This window comes from Metarhizium acridum, assembly GCF_019434415.1.
Source record: "Metarhizium acridum strain ARSEF 324 chromosome Unknown scaffold_141, whole genome shotgun sequence".
In the NCBI taxonomy this organism is placed as follows: Eukaryota; Fungi; Ascomycota; class Sordariomycetes; order Hypocreales; family Clavicipitaceae; genus Metarhizium; species Metarhizium acridum.
The window spans coordinates 929,270-950,827 of NW_027094020.1; the positions used below are offsets into that span (position 1 = coordinate 929,270).

Consider the following 21,558-nt stretch of genomic DNA (forward strand, 5'->3'; position numbering starts at 1 on the left):
CGGAGCCACAGAGGGGCTCTCGGCCAAGCCTAGAAATGTGACCAGGGTGTCGCAACGACCACGAATCCAACAATTCTGCCATCCAGGTACAGAAACCTAAGCCGTCCTTTCTCCCACGCTCAGGCATCTCCAGTCTTTGTCTCCTTCGTCGAACGCTGGCCTCTGGCATCCATCTTCCTCACGCGAGTACTTGTACGATCGCCAACAATTGATGGGGTCACGATGCGCTGGTAACCAGCTCTCCATTTCCACCTTGACAGGCCGCAAGCACCACTGTCGACTGCGGCGTTTGCGACGCATGTACCAGCCAGCACCATGGCCGGCATGTTGCTACTTCTCGGCCTTTGCGTAAGCCAATTCGTCTCTCTGCAGCACGTAGTTTGATTGGACAGCTAGCTTACCGAAAGTTTGACTACAGGTGGTAATGACCGTTGCGTAAGACTGCAGAGCGAATCCCCCCCCCGAAGAAAGACAAAAGCTAATGACGATGCAGGTCATTCCTCGCCGGAGCTCTCCCACTCTCCATGACATTGTCACAATCACAACTACGATTTATATCTAGCATTGGTGTAGGAGTATTGGTAGGGACGTCGCTTATAGTCATTATTCCCGAAGGAATCGAAGCGGCCGCGTCATCCCCCATCACTTCATCACATGCGCACAAGGTACGAAGCCTGTCGCGACGAAGCCCGTGGAAATTTGGACTCGAAGAAGGAGAAATCATCGAACAAGTCGCTGCAGTCACGGCGAGGCGCCCGGTGAACAGGTATGATGGCGCAACGTTGCACTCAGAGCCGATGCGCATCATTGTTTCTCAAAGTATACCGACCCCCGACCAAAAACGAGATGACCAACTCTCCAAACCAGCGCCGACCTATAACAGCCACGACTCGCTGAAGAAGGAGGGCGAGAAACACAAAGAGGAAGAGCATGTAGAAATCCCGGCTTTTGAGGTCGGGTTTTCCATGATCCTCGGCTTCATTCTCATGTTCCTCATCGACCGGCTGCCAAAACATGCGTCTGATAGTCTACAGTCGGGTCCGCAACCGCAGCATTTTAGCTTGGATAACTTGGGTGGCAACGGCATTGAAACCACGTCGGTAGATGAAGAGCAAGGCTTCCTGGGTTCGCTGGCCCCAACACCGAAGCATACCAGGACCTTGGCTACGACAATTGGTTTGGTTATTCATGCTGCTGCGGACGGCATCGCCATGGGTGCCTCATCGGCAAGCTCCAATGTGAAGCTTGGATTCATAATTTTCATTGCCATTATGATTCACAAGGCTCCTGCAGCTTTTGGCTTAACCTCGGTCCTTCTAAGGCAAGGATTGTCGAAACGGGCAGCTCGCGGCCACCTGGTCGTTTTCAGTCTAGCAGCGCCGGTTGGAGCCTTGTCTACGTGGCTCATGATCAAGTTGCTTGGTGGTGATCACCTTGACGGTGATGCCGGCATGTGGTGGACGGGAATGTTGTTGCTCTTCTCGGGCGGGACATTCTTGTAAGTTTGGTGACTCAATTTGGTCTTTCAGTGCCTCTGTGTCCCGCTAACAGTTTTTTCTCTTTTCCCCTCAGATACGTAGCAATGCACGCCATGCAAGAAGACGGTTCATCTCATAATCATGAGAGCCACTCCACTACAAATGGATACTCGGACGGCACACCGAGTGTTCAGCGAAAACCAAAGGGGCCCGAGATCCGTGATACATTGGCCACAGTTGCGGGCATGTTATTGCCACTTCTTACGCAGTTTGGACACCATCATTGAAATTGCATTTGTGACAATTGAAGGTCAAAAAAAAAAGGGGGTGGGGGTTGAAAGTGAAGAAGAAACTGACTGTTCGAATTCCTCAATTGACATTCAAAAGCCATATAACAAGGGCATTTACAGAATATGATCATAAGGTTACCAAGTGGGACTGTAACATAGACCATAGCGCTGCGATTTCGATAGGTTGTGATATTCCATTAGTTTCGATTGCACAAGACGGGACAAGGCTGGACCGAGGAACAACCACAATTGCCTAGGTACCTAGGTAGCTAATAAACTTTAGGAGTCAGTTCTCACGGTGTGCTCAGGTGCAGAGACGCCAGCTTGGACGTGAACTCAGGCCATGGTTTCAAGACCGGTCCATGCGTTCTGGGTTTGCTATGACACGGTACTCCGACGTGAGAGTCACAAGACGAGAGGTTGTGCATAATTTCTACAACCATCAGCGCTTATGCCTGCGTTTATGACTACGCCTTTCGTAGATTGGTTGGTAGGCTATCAATGTCTAGCCAAAATAGGCATGAAGCATGATGACGGATGACGGGCAGAGCAAATGAACCACTGCAGCCTCGGTTGGGGGCCGTTTGCCGGGACACCCGGATTCAGTAGTTTGCATAATTCCACGTCCAACACTTGGGTAAATAATAATTGCAGATAGGTCGTTATTATCTATTGTTCATCGTTAGTTGTCAGCCTATTGAGAGGCCGAATTTATGGAGGGGAAGAGAAGGTAGCTGGGAGGAACCCGAGACGAATGGGAACATGTCTCATACTCTGACTCGGAGAAAATTTACTACTGCAAACCACCGATTTGAATACCAGGGGTGCCGTGTCGCAACATCTGCTCTGTGATCCATACGGGAACGTAAGACACTGAGGCGGAAGATGCATGTGGTGGTGCGGGGGTAAAGAGTCGGGTCAATATCCGACAGGCAGGAAATCCGATGTGTACTAGCCATCGGCATGGTATTGTAGTTGCAGTGCCTCAAATGGACTCAATTTTTGGAGGGGGAAAAAAAATCCGGGACGTAGATTCCTGCTCGCGCTCAATGTTTTAAAATATCGGGTTGCTATTCAGTCTTGGAAAGTCCTGTTAAACATAGGAACAAGATAGTCATTATTAGATACGCAAAACGAGGGATGCCTTCCTGGCCAATAATCAACAGCCGACATGAGTTCACGTCAAGACGTTGCGCCCCGAGGTTGCACTCCTTGGTTTGTCAGGTGGGCATTCCCGAAACCGCTAGGAACCACCAACATGAGATCCGCCGTTGATTCCGTGACTGCGACTGTTACAGATGGCGGCGAGGCTGCGCACCAACATGAGGCTGCTGCAGACGGTTGTGACGGTTGGTGATGTAGTCGTTACGATGCATAAGACATTAGGGTTTGTACGACCAATGGCGGACGAATTAACGAGGAGAGAAAGGCTTCTCTTAGCCAATCAGCCCATTCCACAATCCCGAGAGTGGTGTAGCAATGTGCGTAATGCCGTATATGGCGACGATTTCCTTATCTTTCTGCACGCCTCGAAGCAAAATCGAGTGGTGGTACCCGTGTGCCATGGTGGCTCAGGATGTTGGATCATGTATATGTGGTCAGTTTTTGCTGCACATGATGGACAGTCTTTCTCACGGTTGTTTGACTCCAGTCCAAAACGGCCGGCAGGTGAGACATGCATGTCTTTGTTGGCCGTATTTTTGACAGAATAGAGAAGGTTCTACGAAGTAGTAGTTAGTATATGACCACGTTTAGGCATGTGCCGCTGATCAATCGATAGGTAGGAGCCGTCGGACTTGATAGTGCAACCAGGTCTGTAGGAAGCCGGCCAATTCAGGATCCATTTCAAACCTGTGGAGAAAGCAGTCGAACCCAATTTCCATGGCCGAATTTGTCGGGCAAATAGTTTCTGAAAGGCGGGGATCTAGGGGCTCATGGCTGTCTGGAGTATGGGACCTTGGTAACTTACGTGTTAGTTGTAACTTTTATTAGTAGAGCAGTCAGGTTTGGATTCATTACCAAGGTCGTGGGCCCAAGTCTTGAGGCCTCACGCGCCACCAACTTCTTTGTCCTGGTGTTAGGGTTGCTCTGGATTGTGATGGGTTGGCCATTAGCATTCACAGGCCACCGTCAGGCAGACAGATTTCGATGCGTTGAGGCCTAGCTGGTTCGCATTGAAGTTTGGGAAGGAGCTTGGGCACACGATGAGGCAAATGCCAGTTGCTCCTTCTCCCCCCGCCTTCGAATCTGACACCTTCGATGGGCGTCCGATGGCAAATTGCCGACTCAAGCTCTGGACCAAGCTACGACTCTTTTGTGATCAAGGGACTCGACAATGGACAATACGCTGTGGCTAGATTAAGCAACATCTGGGTTCACGGCCAAGTGGTTCCATGTCAACTGGTCTATCCTAGCGGCTTCACCAGGAAGCACCGCTCTTTACCAACGACAACCCATGTCTGTCAACCTTGCTGCTTCATGCCGCCTCTCTTACTCGCACCGCTTCAGACCCTGCTTAGCATCCCATCCTGCTTACCTGTGGCCACATTGGTAATTTTCTGAGGCTGCCCTGCCATGTCTTTTCGTGCCCGGGTAGAACTGTCGATGTTCCTGATTACCCCCCCCCCCCCCCCCCCCCCCCCAATGTGCTTAGACTAAAATAGTACTCCGTAGCAGTCAAGACATTCGCCATAGCCGTGTTCGCTGCCGAGTTACAACCAAACTTTACCACAACCAAATCTCGATGTCGTGGCGGCTTCACTAATACTGCCGGATCGTCGTGGCAATCATGGATGGCCTGATTTTGCGGATATATTGCCCCTGGCAGGAGCATCTCTTGCAACAAACCCGTTCTCCCGATTCGTGTAGGCCTGGATGTTGGAGCTCAGCACCACCTAAATGCCCCAACCCCATTTTCCACACTCCGTACAATAACACACCATGGCCACGTCCAGCGTCCAGCAGCCAGCAGTTCCCAACTCGGTGACTCTATGGTTATGCTCATCTACTCATAAAAGTTGGCAGTGCCCTGTGCCGGAAAAAGACTCGAAGCTGCGTCCTGGCCATTACTCATGCAGTCCTTGGTGCTGGTGCAGGTTCCCACCGCTGGCCAGACCGCCTTGCTCACACTCCAAGGCACTCGGTACTCATAAATCAACTGATCCTTTTGAAAGTCAGAGCCCAGGTCCAGGAGGCGAGTCCTCGACAAACTTCCAACCCCTATTACAAACTGTGGCTGGTTGTCGACACCCTGTGGTTGACCAGTTGGCCCTCGACAACTGGGCAAGGCCCCTCCCAGTCGCTCTCGCAATTCCAACATTCGAGTACGGCATCCACAGCCAAGGCCATTCATTGATTAAGGACTTGGGCTGGTCAATTGCCCAGAAGCCGCGGCTGCACCGAAAATCGACCATCCCTTGGGTGCAAATCTCGCCAATCTACTCCGTGTTCGGCCCACTTGATCCCGCCTCCTTGGAAGCTACCACTAATATTGTATTGTGCAGTAGTACCGAGTAGTCCTACCCAACTGCTACTCTATCCCTCCATACCGAGGTCCGGTCCGTCAGTCCCAAGCCCTTTCCATGAACTGTGTTTCCCCAGGGCTGGTGTTGCTCTGTTGGCTAGGAAGTGAGCACAAGCACAAGGGACTAGGCATTTGATATGCGTCTGCTTACCCCCTTTGTAGCATCTTTGAAGGAAGGGATTCGCCTCCGCGATACTTGACATACTTGACCCTGGCTAATACTTGCTGCATGTTGTCCAAGTGAGTGTGTTGCCCTTGTTCAGTTACCACCGAAGCCTGCATAATGTTCCACTCTTCATCGTCAAACATTGCTCCATTCTGTTGATTGCTGAATTTTGGGCTCTTGTGTTTCTCCTTTCCCTTTTCCCTTTGCCCTTTTCCCTTTCTTTCGATTTTGCCCTCGCTTCTACTGCCTCTGCTGTCTTTGTTGATTCTGTGGCGCTCTTGATGTCCTTGAAACCCGTCTTGGCGCTTCTGCTTGGGCCATTCTATGCCATTTTGAGCAACGCAGCGCGCGCATCAAATAAAGATAAAGGTATTTACGCCTAAAGTGTATTCTGTATTCTGCCTGTGGGCCGTATCTTAGCGCGTCCTGCCACCCCCCTCTCAAAGCCTGTGCCAACGCCGGCTGCGTCCATGCTAATAACCGGCCCACAGGTGCTGCAGGCCAGGCCACTCGTGCATCCACCCTTGACTTCAAAGGCATGGCATCAGGCCCTCTCCTTCAACACATCGCCACACTCCCGGGCCCGCGTTCAGCACATCCCATTACCTCCTTTCCTTGTTGCCATCATCCTACACTCTGCGAATGTGTGTTTTCATGCGTTGGGAGCTGACATGACCTGTCCCAGGCTTAGCTAGGCCCGTCCTTTGGCTCTAATAACCCCCTCGTCGGCCCTTTGCATGACCTTCCATTCAGCCCCATTGCAAGACGCTGGATCCTCATCCATCGGCTTGCATCTGCGTCCTCGCTCACGAGCTCCTACAGCTGGCGAAAAATAGAATACGATTCACGACGCACATACAGGGTCTGCCATCATGGATGGCTATAACCGACCGGTGGGCTTCTCCGAGAGGAGGGGAAGCATCTTGACCGAGGAGTTGGCGCTCAATACCGGGAATACCACCATGAGCAACCCCAGGATAGAAAAACTGCCTCAGCAGCACGCTCGACAGATCAGAGGACCTCCGACTCCGAGTATGCCCACGCCGGCGACCGACTTTGACCAACAGCTGACGGGTTCACCACCACCGCCTCCCACGCCCGCAGCGTCCCCCGGCCCTGCGCAATGTCAGCCGGATTGGAGCGATGCGGCAGATGACGAGGACTTCTTTCTCGCCAAGGTTCGCCAGCACTTTAAGAGCTGCTCAGGTCCGCAGCGAACGAGGGTGCTGGCTGATCTGCTCAACCTCTGCACCAGTCAACAGTTGAGTTTTGTTCATCAGTTCGTTAGTCCGCTTCTCAAAAAGGATCCTTTTACCAGCCTACCAGACGAGTTGTGTTTGAGGGTAAGACATGACAAGACACTCTATTTTCACCGTCTACCCACCCTTCTTGTGGGATAATGCAAATTTGGCGTGTGATTGACCAAAGTAACACAGATCCTGTCCTTTATTGACGACCCGAAAGTCTTGGCTCGGGCTTCACAAGTATCAAAAAGATGGCGAGACCTCCTTAGTGACGACATGACATGGAAAAATCTTTGCGTCAAACATGACTATGGCCGTCGGTTGTCGGAAATCAATAACACACCGTCACCCGTCTTGCCGATGAGGTCGGTTGCTCATACTCTTACGAATGCCGACTACGACATGGTGACCAGCAGCAGTTTCCCCGGTTCATATCCGCTTTCCGGCCATGGCTCTGGTTCTAGAAGTTACGACGGCACCACCAAAGCGCGACCCAAACTGCGATCGTATAAGTCTCACTTTAAACAGCGATATCTAGTTGAGGCTGCGTGGAGATCTGGCGGCACCAGTGTTCACAGAAACATCACTCAAGAAGGCGGCGTCGTCACGAGCTTGCATTTGACTCCAAAATATATTATTGTGGCTCTGGATAATGCTAGGATCCATGTATTTGATACTAATGGAGACTCCCAGCGCACACTGCAAGGACATGTCATGGGCGTCTGGGCCATGGTGCCATGGGAGGATACCATGGTTAGTGGTGGTTGCGATCGTGATGTTCGCGTCTGGGACCTGAAAACTGGGTATGTTCACTCTGGCCGGAAGGACCTAAACATGCTAACATGTGCCTGCGTATAGTGCTTGCCTTCATATACTGCGAGGCCATACTTCCACAGTCCGATGCCTCAAGATGGCCGATGCGAACACTGCAATATCTGGTTCTCGTGATACGACTCTTCGAATCTGGGATATAAGGACAGGATTGTGCCGAAATGTACTAGTTGGACATCAGTCCAGCGTGCGCTGCTTAGAAATCAAGGGCGATATCGTTGTATCAGGCAGTTATGATACCTTTGCAAGGGTGTGGAGCATCTCAGAAGGGCGATGTCTCCAGACACTGCAGGGCCACTTCAGTCAGATTTATGCCATTGCCTTTGATGGCAAAAGGGTAGTAACGGGCAGTTTGGATACCAACGTTAGAGTTTGGGATCCAACTACTGGGTATGTGCTCACTTGATCAACGGTCTCTATTTACTTCTAACTAATAATGTACTCTCAGTGAATGTCTTGCCATTTTGCAAGGCCACACATCGCTGGTTGGGCAGTTGCAAATGCGCGGAGATACTCTTGTCACCGGAGGATCTGATGGATCTGTTCGAGTCTGGTCACTTGAGAGAATGTGTCCCATCCACCGCCTTGCAGCCCATGACAACAGCGTGACTAGTTTACAGTTTGACGACACCAGAGTTGTCAGTGGTGGAAGCGATGGCCGTGTGAAGATATGGGATCTTAAAACTGGCCATCTTGTCCGAGAGCTCATTGCTCAGGGAGAAGCTGTCTGGAGGGTTGCATTCGAAGACGAGAAATGCGTCGCCTTGGCTTTGAGACAGGGCCGCACTGTAATGGAGGTAAGCCACGTGTTCCGGTTTCGTAGAGTCAGTTGTGAACAGGACTAACAACAATGCAGGTTTGGTCATTTTCACCACCTGAGGAACAGCTCTATGACCGGCCGCTCTCTCTTCAGCAGCGCCTACTCGAGGACCCCAACAGACCTCTGAGCGCCATGGCACTCGATTACAAGGCTGGAGACCCAACCGTAGCGGGCCCTAGCCGGGAGAACCAAGATGTTGACATGCAAGACGCTGGCGCCGCTGCAGGCCCATCTACCGCACCGTTACAAGGCCGAAACAAAACGTTTTTCCATGACGACTAGTGAGTGGCATTTCCTGGCAGAGGAAGTCTGGTGTCTTGATAACACCATGCCAGCAATTTTAGCCGCCTGATTCGTGCATGACATAAAACCGGAACCGAGGCCGTACGAAACTTGTTCTATCCCTTTTTAACAATTCTGCTTGAGTTCTTAACCTTAGCATTTGGCGTCTGGGGCCGCCGGGCTTTTGACTTGTTCATATCTGGACAGCCTCCAGATTATAGAAGGCGGGCGAGGCTTTGTGGGAAGCATGTTACAATAGGCGTTGTTACAGCATTCGAAACCTGCATTACTTTTTTATTTACTATGGGTGGCTTTTGGGAATTATCATACTATACAATACGCACGAGGATACTGGAGAAATATTGGGTTCTAGGGTCAAGCTGATCATGAATGGAGGAAGGATGAGGACTCAAGGGAGCGCGCCGGGATGGCTCATGCAAAGGCTATTATTACGGGCTGATGAAGGCATTTTTAGCCATAATACCATGATACGAAACTGTTTTGAGATATAGCTAGCAAGCTACAGTCAGAACAGCGTCTTGGTAAAGACGATTCAAGAAAACCAGTAGTTCTGAGCATTGAACATGTCTCTTTTTGAGGCTGATTGTCTGCCTTGGCTGGGTGTGCTGGGTCAGGCCAAGTGGTCGGCTGATGCCATTCGACCAGACGTTTCCACGTTTCCATTACCTTACCCATTGGTCCCTTATCTCCCGGGCTTGTAGCAGTTCTGCTCTGTCAAGTGGCACGGGAACGGCTGCCACTTGCATTCAAACCCCTGTACATTGCCTGCAATGTCTGCAACAAAATGGCCCGATGTCGCATCACGTGTGGAAGAGGCTAGCACCATTTTGGACTAGCGTGATCCAACAGAGCTCTCAACGCTCAACGTCGTGAAATCTCGGAGCTCTCCTTGTTGGCGGGCAGCGCAGACAGCATTTCATTCTTCAAGACCACCATCCCTCACTTTCCCCATTGAACAGAGGCCATCACCACATCGCCAGCGCCATGTTCTCCAGAGCTTTTAGAGTCCAAAGGGCGATGCCTCTGCGCATCAGGGCCCAGGCACCCTTTGCCCTGGCCTCACGATCTGTTACCACTGACGCTGCCTCTGCGTCTCTTCACAACTCTGTCCCTCAGGTAAGACTCTGTACACCTTCCACGGGTGTATCCTCCAACACCAATCGGCACACAATATGCCTAAAAGAATACAACGCAATAACATGCCCTCAAATTTGGCAATTGGTTCACTGACGAGTTTTTCCGACGTAGTCCGAGGACGAGCCTTTCCAGGTCGCCCTCAGTGATGAGAGCTTCGAGACCTATGAGTTGGACCCCCCTTCTTACACCATTGAGGTAACCAAGAAGGAGCTGAAGAAGATGTACTACGACATGGTCACTATCAGGTACAATTGCAGACACCTCTGATTGAAGGATCGGAGCTTACTTTTGGGGGGTATACAATTTGCTGATAATCCCGCAGACAGATGGAAATGGCCGCCGACCGCCTGTACAAGGAGAAGAAGATCCGTGGTTTCTGCCACTTGTCTACTGGACAGGAGGCAGTTGCCGTTGGTATCGAACACGCCATCACCAAGCTCGACGACATCATCACCGCCTACCGATGCCACGGTTTCGCCCTGATGCGCGGTGGTACTGTACGATCCATCATTGGCGAACTGCTCGGACGACGTGAGGGTATTGCCTACGGAAAGGGCGGTTCCATGCACATGTTCTCCAAGGGATTCTATGGCGGTAACGGTATTGTTGGTGCCCAGGTTCCTGTTGGGGCTGGTCTAGCCTTTGCCCACAAGTACAATGATAGCAAGACCGCCAGTATTATCCTGTACGGTGATGGTGCAAGTAACCAGGGCCAAGTGTTTGAGGCTTTCAATATGGCTAAGCTCTGGAACTTGCCTGCCCTCTTTGGTTGCGAGAGTGAGTTTCCCTTGTCCTTTTTTTTTTTCCCTGCAGACGTGACGTGACACCTGCCATAGGATCGTATTAACTAACTTCAACACTAGACAACAAGTACGGTATGGGCACTTCTGCTGCTCGATCATCCGCTTTGACCGACTACTATAAGCGTGGACAGTACATCCCCGGTCTCAAGGTTAACGGCATGGACGTCTTGGCTGTCAAGGCTGCTGTTAAGTACGGCAAGGAGTGGACCGCCGCCGATAAGGGCCCCATGGTTCTCGAGTATGTCACTTACCGATATGGAGGTCACTCCATGTCCGACCCCGGCACTACCTACCGTACCCGTGAGGAGATTCAGCGCATGCGTTCCACCAACGATCCCATTGCCGGACTGAAGCAGAAGATTTTGGATTGGGAGGTCACTACCGAGGATGAGCTGAAGAAGATTGACAAGGAGGCCCGCAGCCATGTCAATGAGGAGGTTGCTATTGCCGAGGCTATGGCTGTGCCCGAGCCCAAGCCTTCAATCCTGTTCGAAGACATTTACGTCAAGGGATCCGAGCCCCAGTACATCCGTGGCCGTACCCCTGACGAGAACTACTACTTTTAAGCGCCCTGTATAGGATTCTTTTTTGCCTTGGCAGGGGACCTATGAGAAATCGACCTATGTGCGGAGTAGTGGCGATTATGAAAAAAACAACCTATCTATAATGACTCCTTGGACTTTTCGCCTTTTGTACTATAATCCTTCAGATAGAGGGCCGGAAAGCTCGAAACCAAGCCTGTGTTCTTTGTTGTTTTCAATTGAATAGTTAGCAGGGTGGAATCGATCCAAATTTGGATATGACTTGTAATGGATGCTACAAGAACCTCTGTGCTTGCAAATTGAACAGACGAGAGCAGTTACTGCCTGGCAATAATTATAGTCGTGTACGTCGTAAACGGGTCTCGTGTTAGGCAGCTCAGTGGCCATTACTCTTTTCAGGCCAATATCCATGCAATGCATGGTTCTAGTATTGAGTGGGGCTCAGGCAGTGCCAAGGCTTCCAAGGACTTGCACGTGATTCTAGCTCGCGACGTGCCTTAGCTCCTGGCCGTGAAGCCAATTAACGCGCTTCTGCCTGGCAGCGGCGCGTCATGGTAATAATTGGCTTTATCAATGGCACCATCTGCCGCAGCATCTTGATCACTCATTTAATTCCACATCCGTACTCGACGACTTGTTTCACGCTGGCTACTTACAGGAGCCTGGGAAACATCTTGCGCCGGTCTCTGGTACAATTGGCACTTGGAAGACAGCGCATCATGGCGCCGCCGAAGCAGGCAACCTTGGGGTATGTGAAGGGTACTCAGAGCACTTTGGGGTGCGTGAATTGGTGATGAAAGCTTTAAATTATGATGAATAGCAGTGTTGCTGAAGTGCTTGCATATGAACTCAGAAGTACTAATTGGAATTTATTTTGCCGCCTGTAGGAAATTCTTTGGTGCGAAGAACCCGGCGCCACAACAGCAGACGAAGCTTACGTTTGCGACGAAAGCCCGTGCTGTGGAGGGGGGCGACGAGGATGCGAGTGCGAAGGAGAATACAGATCCCAATCATGGTGAGTTTCTATTGAACTGCGACGCTAATTATTTCGCTATAAAAGAGAGGATCGCTGACGTGAGCTGGTTAGATTCCAAGAAGCGAGCCCGTGTGCCAAGTCAAAATAGTACCGTAAAACTCGAAGACGAGGAGGATGAAGGACCTGTGGTTAAGCGAGCGAGAAGAAGTAGAGTCAAGGTCGAGGAAGACGAAGATGATGAGCCTGCCCAGTCGGTGCCCAAGAAAAAAGATAATGTCAAGGATGTGACAATCAAACAATCCGTTGAAGGGGTTCCCAAAGAGGAAGAAGACGCCAAAGATGTAAAAATCAAGAAAAAGAGCCAGAGTCCGGATCCCGACCGCAAGCACATCAAGACCGCAGATGATGAGTTCAAAGAAGAGGCGGCTTCAGAGTCTGGCTCCGAGGCTTCAGAGGATGCAGACGTCGATGAGAAGCCAGAAGTTGCTGCAAAGGCAAGGGAAAAAGGTGCAAACACAGCTCCAGTCCAAGACTGCTCAGCACCCTTATCCTGATTGGAAACCAGGTAGTCCTGTACCATATGCAGCACTATGCCAAACATTCTCATTAATCGAGATGACGACGAAGCGACTGATCATTATGGGGCATTGCTCGCTGTTTCTCCGGCAAGTTATGCGGCTCACTCCGGACGATTTGCTCCCTACGGTTCTTCTCATGATTAACAAACTTGCGCCTGACTATGCTGGAATTGAGCTCGGTATTGGTGAGTCTCTCATCATGAAGGCTATTGGCGAGACCACTGGGCGAAGCCTGCAAGTCATCAAGGCGGATCAAAAAGAGATTGGTGATTTAGGTCTCGTGGCAGTCAAGAGTAGATCTACGCAGCCGACCATGTTCAAGCCCAAGCCGCTTACGGTGAGAGGCGTGCACCAGGGTCTGATGAACATTGCTACTGTTACTGGTAACGGTGCTCAGGGCCGAAAGGTCGACGGCATCAAGAAGCTTTTGTCTGCTGCCGATGCCTACTCTACTGTCAAGGCAGACATTACCAAGGACAAGGGCGGTCCAAGTGAAGCCAAGTATATCATCAGGTTCCTCGAGGGCAAGCTGAGATTGGGTCTTGCTGAAAGAACTGTGCTGGTTTCTCTTGCCCAGGCCATCGTCTGCCATGAGGCTGAACAAAAGGGCAAGGTTCCCAGCACCACCGACATGGAGAATGGAGAATCTATTCTCAAGACGGTGTACAGGTATGTAACCGCGAGGACGAACCAAGCTTTTCTTGTCGCTAAACTGTGTATAGTGAGCTGCCTAGCTACGATGCCATCATCCCAGCAGTTCTTTCGCATGGAATCATGAAGCTGAGAGAGTGCTGTAAGCTGCGTCCTGGCGTGCCCTTGAAGCCCATGTTGGCGAAGCCCACAAAAGCCATTACCGAAGTACTGGATCGATTCGAGGGTCAAAAATTCACTTGCGAGTACAAATACGACGGCGAGCGAGCTCAGATTCACTACGTCGCCAGGGATTCAGGTCAGGAGTTGAGCCGGGAAACCTCTGGAGCCGCCAAACAAGCAGCCGGTGGAGTCCGCTAGCATTTTCTCCAGAAACTCGGAAGACCTGTCCAAGAAATATCCCGATATCCTCGCCAAGCTGCACAGTTGGGTCAAGAATGACACCAAGAGTTTTGTGTTGGACTGTGAGACGGTAGCTTGGGATGTCTCTGAGAAGAAGGTGCTCCCATTCCAGCAGCTCATGACGCGAAAGAAAAAGGACGTCAAGTTGGAAGATGTCAAGGTCAAAGTATGCGTGTTTGCCTTTGACTTGCTGTATTTGAACGGTCTCCCCGTCGTCGAGAAGTCGCTGCGTGAAAGACGAGAGCTGCTCCAGCAGTCTTTTGCGCCGGTCGAGGGCGAATTTTCGTTTGCGACCTACATGGATGGCCAGGAACTAGATGAGATCCAACTATTTCTAGATGAGAGCGTCAAAGCCTCATGCGAAGGCCTGATGGTCAAGATGCTGGACGGAACTGAAAGTGGATATGAGCCCAGCAAACGCAGTCGAAACTGGCTCAAGGTATGGCCGGCCTCAGCCATCATCAAAACGAAAGAAAAAGAAAGACGGAAACAATTGCTGACATCCCTCCAGGTAAAGAAAGACTATCTCGCCGGCGTAGGCGATTCGCTGGACCTCGTCGTCCTCGGCGCATACCACGGCCGGGGAAAACGAACCTCCGTCTACGGCGCGTTCCTGCTCGCCTGCTATAACCCTGCCAACGACACCTACGAAACCGTCTGCAACATCGGCACCGGCTTCTCGGAGCAAGTCCTCGAAGAACTGCACGCCCAGTTATCCGAAATCGTCATCGACCGCCCCAAGCCGTTCTACTCGCACTCCGCGGGCGGCCAGCACCAGCCGGACGTGTGGTTCGAACCCCGCTACGTCTGGGAGGTGAAGACGGCCGACTTGACGCTCAGTCCGCGGTACAAGGCTGGCTGCAAGGAGGGCGTCGACCCGGCGGGCGACAAGGGCATCAGTCTGCGGTTCCCGCGGTTCATCAAGATCCGCGACGATAAGAGGCCGGATGAGGCGACGAGCAGCAGGCAGATTGCCGAGATGTATAGAAAGCAGGAGAGCGTGACGAAGAACAAGGGCCCTTCTGTGGACGATGATTTCGAGTACTGAGTGATTGCGATATTCGCGTCAGCCAAGGAATTCGCATGTTTATTAGTGTACTACAAAGCGGTTGTGATTTTCCAAATCACCACTACGTCGAGTATGGTTGTTGGTTGAAGTAGCTTGGTGGAGTGTTGTCTCGGCGTTTGTGGCTCACATGCATGATGGGAGGTCAATGTATGTCTTAGGCAAGCAGATACATTCAATGCGTACGTCTAATCGCTGCATGATACATGATGAATGAAAAAGTCTATAATATGCTCGCTGCATCGTCTGCATCCTCGACCCTCAACAACCCATGTTCCTCACCAGTGTCTTGCTCGCGGTCGTTGCTGTCCAATCCACTAGCTCGCGTATTGCCTGCTGGCGCAGTCCCCGTTCTCCTCGTCTCATCTGCTCCGTTGAGAACGTACCACACATCCTTTTTGGTAAGGAGACCCTGCAGAACGCCGCGATCAGCAAATAGCACGTATCGAAGACCGAGTTTCTGAAAGTACGTCACTACGAGGTGCAGGTCCGTACGGGACGGGAGCGTCAGGGGAGTCTGGTCCATCCACGGACGAAGATCTAGTATTGTCCGGGGATCGGCAAGCGACTGATGCGAGAAGACGACTTCTGTCTCTGCGGACAAGGAACGGGGCGGCTGCGTTGCAGTGCGGATGTTATAGCTTAGTTCTGCGCGGGATATGTATCCCAGCAGAATGGCCTCGCGGGGATCCGAGATGACGGGGAATCCGCGGTAAGCGTGCATTTCGAGGATCGTAGTGAGGGAAGAAATTGTGTGTCCCGTGGCGGTAAGGACGCTCAGATCCTCGATCCGCGTCATGATTTGGGATGCAGGCATGTCGGGGATGGTCATTTCTTCCGAGTTGTCGAGGAATGGGTATTCATTGAAATGAATCCACGACTCGTAAATGCCACGGCGGGAGAAGGCGTCTCCCACCCACTTGGATATCATGACGGCTACCATGATAGGCAGGACGTAGGTCAGTGCGCCGGTGAGTTCGAACATGATAACGACAATGGAGACGGTCATTCGAGTTACGCCTGCCAAGGCGGCGGACGCGCCGATGATGGCGTATGTTCCTGGGGTGATGCACGGGACGTCTGGTGCGCAGGAGGCAAAGACGACGAACTTGGGGTGGTTGTGAACCCAGATTTCCATTATAATTCCCACGGCGCGGCCTGTCAATGCACCAATTGCCATGGATGGAAGAATGATGCCGGCGGGAATTTGGAGGCCAAAGGTGATGCTTGCGAGGAAGAAGCCCAACACTGCCGCAAAGATGAGCAGCACGACGGTCCCGGCAGATGCTGTGCCTGTCCTACAAAGGCCAATGGGGTCGTCAAGAACACGGGAGCATTCCGAGAACAAACTCGACACGAGTTCAGTCGACTGGACTTTCATGTAAAAGTTTGGGTAGTTGATGAGAGCTGTGAGGAGAGCCACGGCAACAACTTGAATAATCGGTCCAGGAAGCCAACTTTGGGTCTTCTTCCAGCGTGCGACTGCCATGTTGGTCCGGATGAAGAGACCACCGTAAACGCCCTGTGGCGTGTTAGTTTCGTGCTTGGACTCGGGAGGTGAAGGAAATATACCCCGAAGATACCCAGAATGGCATAAGGAATAATTTCGAAACCATGCCAATCCACGCTGTACTTGGTCTGATACAGGACGAGCTTGCCTGATCGGAAGGGATCAAAGGCTTGTAAACAGACGGCTGCTGTCATGGCACATACGAAGCTCTGCCACATGGTCTTATCCGGAAAGTAATACGACAATTGCTGGCGTTCATATTAACACGGGCGTGTGAGAATTAAATGTGGTTCTGAAAGTAGGAGCTTTACCTCGAGACTAAACAAGACGCCCCCGATGGGCGAGCCAAAGGCCACAGAGATGCCAGATGCGGCGGCTGCCGAGAGAACCTCTCGTTTCCGAGCTGATGCTTGTTAGGGCGGACTAGAGTTTTGGGCTGGCTCAAGAGGGTCGGTTCTAACCTTCATTTTCTCTAATGTTGGGGAACAGCTTGATGAACAAGTTTGCGCAACAGCAAGCTACGTGCACCAATGGGCACTCCTTTCCAAGCCACATGCCGGACGCTACAGCAAGCACCTACAGACTCGTCAGGGCAGTGCTCAAGCAGAGACGAACGGCAAAACATACCAGACCAATGGATTTCGTGATCAATGTCCAAGTGCCTAAGAATCTTCTTATAACAAAGCCACCCAGGACTGTCTTGAGCTCGGGGATACCGCTATGCTTGGCATACATGGCATATTCCTGTACAAGAAGAGCAGCACAGTATGCTAGTGTTATCTTGCAACTTGGTCAGCCAGGGCAGAGAAAGGATTTGTAGATACACGCGGAGACGCTTACGGAAAAAAGGAGATAGAAGAGGTATTCGACGACCCATTTTCCCCCAGCAGCTTGGACACCGAGAGCCTCGCTCCAATACTTCCATCCAGCACATTTGGAACCTTGATCATAGCCATAACAGCAAAAGTTCTTGTTGAGATAGAAATGACCGCCCTCCGGTCCGCTGGAACAAAAGCCTAGTTTCAGGTCTCCCAGCCAGTCGCTTGATACGTTTATTCCCGCGGCAATTGCGCCCACGAGCAAACCCGTCAAGACCAGAATAACCCAGACTTGACTGGCATCTATGAAATGTTGGAAATAGCCGACGATTCCGCTCGCGCTAGATGACAGCATACGCATTCGCTGTCGTTCTTTGGTGTACTCGAAGATCCAGTCAATGGCTGTCAGGTCCTCATACCCGACTCGTCGGCCAGGGCCTTCGGTGTACCAATCGTGAGACACTCCATCTTTGGAAGCCGCATTAACTGTGGTGGATTGCGTCCTTTGTGGCGAACCTGTGACCACGGAGATATTTCCACCGCGCTGGTGCCGCCGTTGAGGAGACGGGGTGTCTTGTCGATGGGCTGACGGCGAGCCTGTGAGGGATGAGAAGAAGCGGGATGGACCAGACAGCACAGACGGCTTCGGCTTGCGCTTGAAGGACAGCGGGATGTTCAAGTCCTGGCCAAAGGGGTCGTCGTCGAGGACGTGGCCATGAGCGGCAATGTCGTGGTCACTCTCTTCGTCAAGGAGGTCGAGCTCGTCCCTGTCGTCGGTGGATGGCGGCGTGTGCGCATTCGGGGGCGAACGAGACGAGGATGAGGACGAGGCAGAGGCAGAGGCGAATTGATCGTGCTGGGCGGCTCCAGACATGATGCGGCTCATCCCATTTTCCAGCGGCCGTGGGATGAAGCTGGGATGGGTTTGATGTTGGGCAAGTTTGAAGTCGCACTGCGCCGGCTTGAAGTTGGCCAAGAAGAGGCGTCAACTGGTGGCTTAGCAGAGGCATCCGTAGATTGACACCTGGATTGTAGCGCTAGGCGCCGCTCTACAGGGGTCATCAACCGCCACTGGCCCAAATACTAGCGGAATGACGCGATTAATAGCGAGAGGGTCCACTGACATGGAGGTCGTTCACACGCTGATTGGTGCGCGTCATGGATTTCTGGCAGTCTTTCATCACCACATCAGACAGCAACTTCCAGTATAACAGCCATCATGGTGTGTTCTACAATGCAGATACCAGGTGACTGTTTGTCCGCGTTCTGAATACATATGACACCATACGCAACTCTTGTTCTTACTCGAAAACCCCTCCGCAGCAGTAGCAGCCTCCATGAAATCCCACACTCACCCACATCGGTCTTGAGAAAAAGACTTTGAACGTCAACCTCATCCAACTCATCATGGATCACCAATCAGCCGCCCAACCCAGCCAATCCTCACAGGCCGACTCCTCAAATACTCAAAATTACCACAATCCCCCAAATCCAAGCATTTCTCAGGTCCAAGGACGACACCCAACGCTTCGTCGGCCTGGCTCTGCTCAAGTCCGTCCTCGACAACACGCCTAACCTCCGGCAGGATGAGCAAGTCGTCAAGACCCTATGGGACAGCATATCCCCCCGGTTTCTGGACAGACTCATAAAAACAGGGTCCACGCCCTCGGGTGAAAATACCAAGGAGATGCTGGACCTCGTTGTGTCTGTCATGCACACGTTTGCTGCGCTGCTGCCTGAGTCGGCGAGGAGCGAGGAGAAGTTCACGGGGAGAATACCTGGACTCGTAGGAGCTGTATTGTACAGGCATGTCACAGACCCTAGATAGATTCCCTTTTCTTTTTTCTTTTTTTTCTTTTCTTTTTTAATCTGCAAAGCTTGCTAACAGGATACAGTTCTGACGAGACAACGGCATTGCTACTACAACTTCTTCACACGCTCGTCAGCACGCCAGCGGGTGCAAAAGCCTTCATCGGCGCAGGTGATGTCAGCGCCCTAACCGAGATTGCACCAACACATGCCCTTGTTATGGATATCCTTTGCTTCGCGTGGCTGAATGGCATGGCCATCGATATAGAGAAGCACGTGTTGATCAACCAGATTGTTGATACCATCCAATCGCTCGTGTCTTCATTCTCGGGGACGGATGGTGTTACCCTACTCGAATTTCTGGGAACCTTCTTTAGACAGGCTGACCCAACCGTACGCCACCTCGTCCTTCCAAACCCATTTCTAGAGAATACGCAGCTAACCATGATGACAGGTCCTCCCCCATGAACCTGGATGGCTTAAAACAATCGTCGGCTTCATCCATACCCTCGTCACCAGTCGTCCCAACACAGCCGCCAGATCAGCCTACACCAACGCCGCTGCATCCCTTCTACAGGCCTACCCACAATCAACACCAAAGCTACTCTTCGCCGAAAACACAAAGGACGACAAACCATTCGGGTACCTCTTGATAAATCTCATGCTTATCGACATTCGATCATCCGCGCCAACACTCCTCGAACAACTAAACAGTCCCGAGTACGCCAAACTCTCCCGTCGACTAGCGTCCGCCTTTGACGTTATTTCCATCTTCATCGGACATCTTGTCCGCTGTCTCGAAGACGAGTCCCTAGACACGCTCATCATGTCCCCAGACATTCTGTTAAAGCTGCGTAAAGGCATTTCAGAAACCATGTCTGTGACGGTGGAGTACCTCCGTGACAGGTGGGATGCCACGTTTGCCGGAGCAATGGGCCTGCACCCCGATGCGAGAGCTTCCAATGCCGAAACAGCATCTGGCTCGCATCGGACGTTGGCATGGGACTCCATGGTGAATACAGCCGATGAGGATCCATTGATTTTGTCGGCGGTGAGGGCGCTAGCGCTGTGGCTAAGGGAAGACGAGAACGAGACGCTTCGAAAGGAAGCAACCGGTTTGATTGACATGCTAATGGAGCTTTATCAAAGCAGTTCCTCGAAGAAGCTGGATTTCCGAGCCGCTATCCTGGTGGGCATGGAAGCCTTGGTCACCCTCCCGCAAGGGCGGCAGTTATTCCTCCACAACGACGGGTGGAAGATTCTGAGCAAAGACCTCATTAGTCTTTTTCAATGCTCCGAAGAGATTGAGCATGCCAACACCGCGAGGGGCATTGAAATCGTGCGGATTTTGCTCTCGGTAGCTGAGGAAGAGTCGTCGGGTACCTCGGAGGAATGGATGGATCTCGTCACTGCCGTGGCAGCATGGGATGTCCCCACGCAGGACGTCTCACCGCTAGCACAAGAGTTGCAGGTTGCTGTTTTGCAACTATGCTGCACTTTGTTGGTTGGTGCGAGCGACGGCATGCGCAGCAGATACAGACAGTCGATTGCTGCGATTCAGGGGATTGCCGCTCCGTTGCGGCGGAAAATCGGCAAGGACGACGCGTTGGCCGAGGCGATGGAAGACGTTGTAGATACATTGAATGGATTGACGCTAGGAACCAGGTAGTCAAAACCAGAATACCAAGTCGAAATTTTTTACAACTCGTCTGACCAGGCCATTTGGGTTCGTATTCGAGAGAACGACGGTGTATTAAGCAGCCCCGACTTCTTGGCCCAACGTAGTAGCCGCCTCTGCAGCCCTGCCCTTGCTCTGCGCAGCTGCTGCCTTGGCCCTCCTCTTGCGCGCCCTCCTCACTTCGATCTCAACATGCTGCATCTCCGCATTGACAGACACCAGGCGCGGGACGACGTCCTCGACAGCCCTGATGGAATGGCGCTGAGCAGCCCGCAGCGGCATGGGCGTTAGAATGCCAAACCAACGAAGAGGATCGCCCGTCTCGTTACTCTTCGTCTCCTCCTTGTCGCCCTCTTCTCCTCCTGTACCTGGCGACCTGACGGGTTGGCCATCTCCAGATACGTCATGAGCTTTCTCCGCAAGTTTTTCTTCTTGCACATTCTTTTCCGCCTCTACAAGGGTGGAATCCTCCTGAGAAATTGTCGTCACAGTGAATCTGGGAAGCCCATTTTCAGCGTTCGTTATGCCAACCCGTCGACTGGCTCTCATTCTCTCATCGTAGTGATCCTGGCCATATCTCAGGCCACGTTCGCCGGAAAAGTTCGCCCGGGCGATATTGTGATATACGTCTGACTGGAGACTGGAGAGCTGTTTGCGCAGCGCTGTGTACTCGTCTAGCAGGGCGAGATAACGCTCTAGAAGCTGGTCGATGTGACCTTGGTCTTTGTCTCGGTCCGAAGACATGGCGGGTTTGTGCCCGAGCGGCGATGTGATTCACGGACGGGTGCGGCTGAGAGGAGTAGTAATGAGAGGTGCTGTGAGGCTACTTGAGTTGCACAGCAGACTTCGCCCTGGATTTTGCCTGCAAGAGTTAGCTTGTTGGGCTCAGTGGTGTCTGGCACGGATGATGGCGTTGAGGCATCCAAAGTCAAA

At 52.0% G+C, this 21,558-nt stretch overlaps 9 protein-coding genes across 10 annotated transcripts; 7 read left to right on the forward strand and 2 right to left on the reverse strand.

Moving 5' to 3' along the window:
- Positions 1–89: 89 nt before the first annotated feature.
- Positions 90–2,429, forward strand: J3458_008955 (uncharacterized protein). 2 transcript variants are annotated; one of them, XM_007813208.2, is made up of 4 exons: positions 90–348; positions 419–435; positions 494–1,498; positions 1,573–2,429. In XM_007813208.2, the coding sequence occupies exons 1-4, from the start codon at positions 316–318 to the stop codon at positions 1,763–1,765; spliced, it is 1,248 nt and encodes a 415-aa protein (XP_007811399.2). In that variant the 5' UTR covers positions 90–315; the 3' UTR covers positions 1,766–2,429. The 2 variants fall into 2 exon arrangements, with proteins under 2 accessions (XP_007811399.2, XP_065975276.1); XM_066119481.1 differs by having other exon boundaries at positions 494–2,429.
- Positions 2,430–4,723: 2,294 nt separating this feature from the next.
- On the forward strand, positions 4,724–9,302 carry J3458_008956 (uncharacterized protein). Its single transcript, XM_007813209.2, has 7 exons — positions 4,724–5,214; positions 5,272–5,826; positions 5,949–6,800; positions 6,894–7,504; positions 7,560–7,922; positions 7,981–8,329; positions 8,389–9,302. The coding sequence occupies exons 3-7, from the start codon at positions 6,330–6,332 to the stop codon at positions 8,632–8,634; spliced, it is 2,040 nt and encodes a 679-aa protein (XP_007811400.1). The 5' UTR covers positions 4,724–5,214; positions 5,272–5,826; positions 5,949–6,329; the 3' UTR covers positions 8,635–9,302.
- A 108-nt stretch (positions 9,303–9,410) lies between these two features.
- On the forward strand, positions 9,411–11,586 carry PDA1 (alpha subunit of pyruvate dehydrogenase). Its single transcript, XM_007813210.2, has 4 exons — positions 9,411–9,771; positions 9,904–10,037; positions 10,115–10,569; positions 10,656–11,586. Exons 1-4 carry the CDS (start codon positions 9,640–9,642, stop codon positions 11,159–11,161), a joined length of 1,227 nt encoding a protein of 408 aa, XP_007811401.1. The 5' UTR covers positions 9,411–9,639; the 3' UTR covers positions 11,162–11,586.
- Positions 11,587–11,856: 270 nt separating this feature from the next.
- On the forward strand, positions 11,857–12,667 carry cdc17_1 (ATP-dependent DNA ligase Cdc17; the record flags this gene model as incomplete). Its single annotated transcript, XM_066119482.1, has 3 exons — positions 11,857–11,885; positions 12,025–12,152; positions 12,225–12,667. 3 exons carry the CDS (start codon positions 11,857–11,859, stop codon positions 12,665–12,667), a joined length of 600 nt encoding a protein of 199 aa, XP_065975277.1.
- A 61-nt stretch (positions 12,668–12,728) lies between these two features.
- On the forward strand, positions 12,729–13,702 carry cdc17_2 (ATP-dependent DNA ligase Cdc17; the record flags this gene model as incomplete). Its single annotated transcript, XM_066119483.1, has 2 exons — positions 12,729–13,360; positions 13,414–13,702. 2 exons carry the CDS (start codon positions 12,729–12,731, stop codon positions 13,700–13,702), a joined length of 921 nt encoding a protein of 306 aa, XP_065975278.1.
- Positions 13,703–13,862: 160 nt separating this feature from the next.
- On the forward strand, positions 13,863–14,792 carry cdc17_3 (ATP-dependent DNA ligase Cdc17; the record flags this gene model as incomplete). The annotated part of the gene is made up of 2 exons (XM_007813211.2): positions 13,863–14,183; positions 14,256–14,792. The coding sequence occupies 2 exons, from the start codon at positions 13,863–13,865 to the stop codon at positions 14,790–14,792; spliced, it is 858 nt and encodes a 285-aa protein (XP_007811402.2).
- A 173-nt stretch (positions 14,793–14,965) lies between these two features.
- Positions 14,966–18,112, reverse strand: GEF2 (chloride channel). Its single transcript, XM_066119484.1, has 6 exons — positions 17,161–18,112; positions 16,948–17,100; positions 16,782–16,896; positions 16,632–16,723; positions 16,383–16,568; positions 14,966–16,332 (listed from the first exon to the last, which is right to left on the reverse strand). The coding sequence occupies exons 1-6, from the start codon at positions 18,022–18,024 to the stop codon at positions 15,034–15,036; spliced, it is 2,709 nt and encodes a 902-aa protein (XP_065975279.1). The 5' UTR covers positions 18,025–18,112; the 3' UTR covers positions 14,966–15,033.
- A 184-nt stretch (positions 18,113–18,296) lies between these two features.
- On the forward strand, positions 18,297–20,616 carry J3458_008962 (uncharacterized protein; the record flags this gene model as incomplete). The annotated part of the gene is made up of 4 exons (XM_007813213.2): positions 18,297–18,385; positions 18,588–18,938; positions 19,034–19,340; positions 19,402–20,616. The coding sequence occupies 4 exons, from the start codon at positions 18,297–18,299 to the stop codon at positions 20,614–20,616; spliced, it is 1,962 nt and encodes a 653-aa protein (XP_007811404.2).
- An 84-nt stretch (positions 20,617–20,700) lies between these two features.
- On the reverse strand, positions 20,701–21,369 carry J3458_008963 (uncharacterized protein; the record flags this gene model as incomplete). Its single annotated transcript, XM_007813214.1, has 1 exon — positions 20,701–21,369. The coding sequence occupies one exon, from the start codon at positions 21,367–21,369 to the stop codon at positions 20,701–20,703; it is 669 nt and encodes a 222-aa protein (XP_007811405.1).
- Between the last annotated feature and the right edge of the window lie 189 nt (positions 21,370–21,558).

Bases quoted from the DNA above. Each gene is read 5' to 3' on its own strand.
- J3458_008955 (XM_007813208.2), top strand. From the start codon at position 316: ATGGCCGGCATGTTGCTACTTCTCGGCCTTTGC. The intron at 1,499-1,572 runs GTAAGTTTGGTG...TTTTCCCCTCAG, and splicing joins TTCTCGGGCGGGACATTCTT to ATACGTAGCAATGCACGCCA.
- J3458_008956 (XM_007813209.2), top strand. From the start codon at position 6,330: ATGGATGGCTATAACCGACCGGTGGGCTTCTCCGAGAGGAGGGGAAGC. The intron at 6,801-6,893 runs GTAAGACATGAC...AAAGTAACACAG, and splicing joins CAGACGAGTTGTGTTTGAGG to ATCCTGTCCTTTATTGACGA. The intron at 7,505-7,559 runs GTATGTTCACTC...GCCTGCGTATAG, and splicing joins GTCTGGGACCTGAAAACTGG to TGCTTGCCTTCATATACTGC.
- PDA1 (XM_007813210.2), top strand. From the start codon at position 9,640: ATGTTCTCCAGAGCTTTTAGAGTCCAAAGGGCGATGCCTCTGCGCATC. The intron at 10,038-10,114 runs GTACAATTGCAG...ATAATCCCGCAG, and splicing joins TACGACATGGTCACTATCAG to ACAGATGGAAATGGCCGCCG. The intron at 10,570-10,655 runs GTGAGTTTCCCT...CTTCAACACTAG, and splicing joins TGCCCTCTTTGGTTGCGAGA to ACAACAAGTACGGTATGGGC.
- GEF2 (XM_066119484.1), bottom strand. From the start codon at position 18,024: ATGAGCCGCATCATGTCTGGAGCCGCCCAGCACGATCAATTCGCCTCT. The intron at 16,569-16,631 runs GTAAAGCTCCTA...TATGAACGCCAG, and splicing joins GCGTCTTGTTTAGTCTCGAG to CAATTGTCGTATTACTTTCC. The intron at 16,333-16,382 runs GTATATTTCCTT...AACACGCCACAG, and splicing joins CCATTCTGGGTATCTTCGGG to GGCGTTTACGGTGGTCTCTT.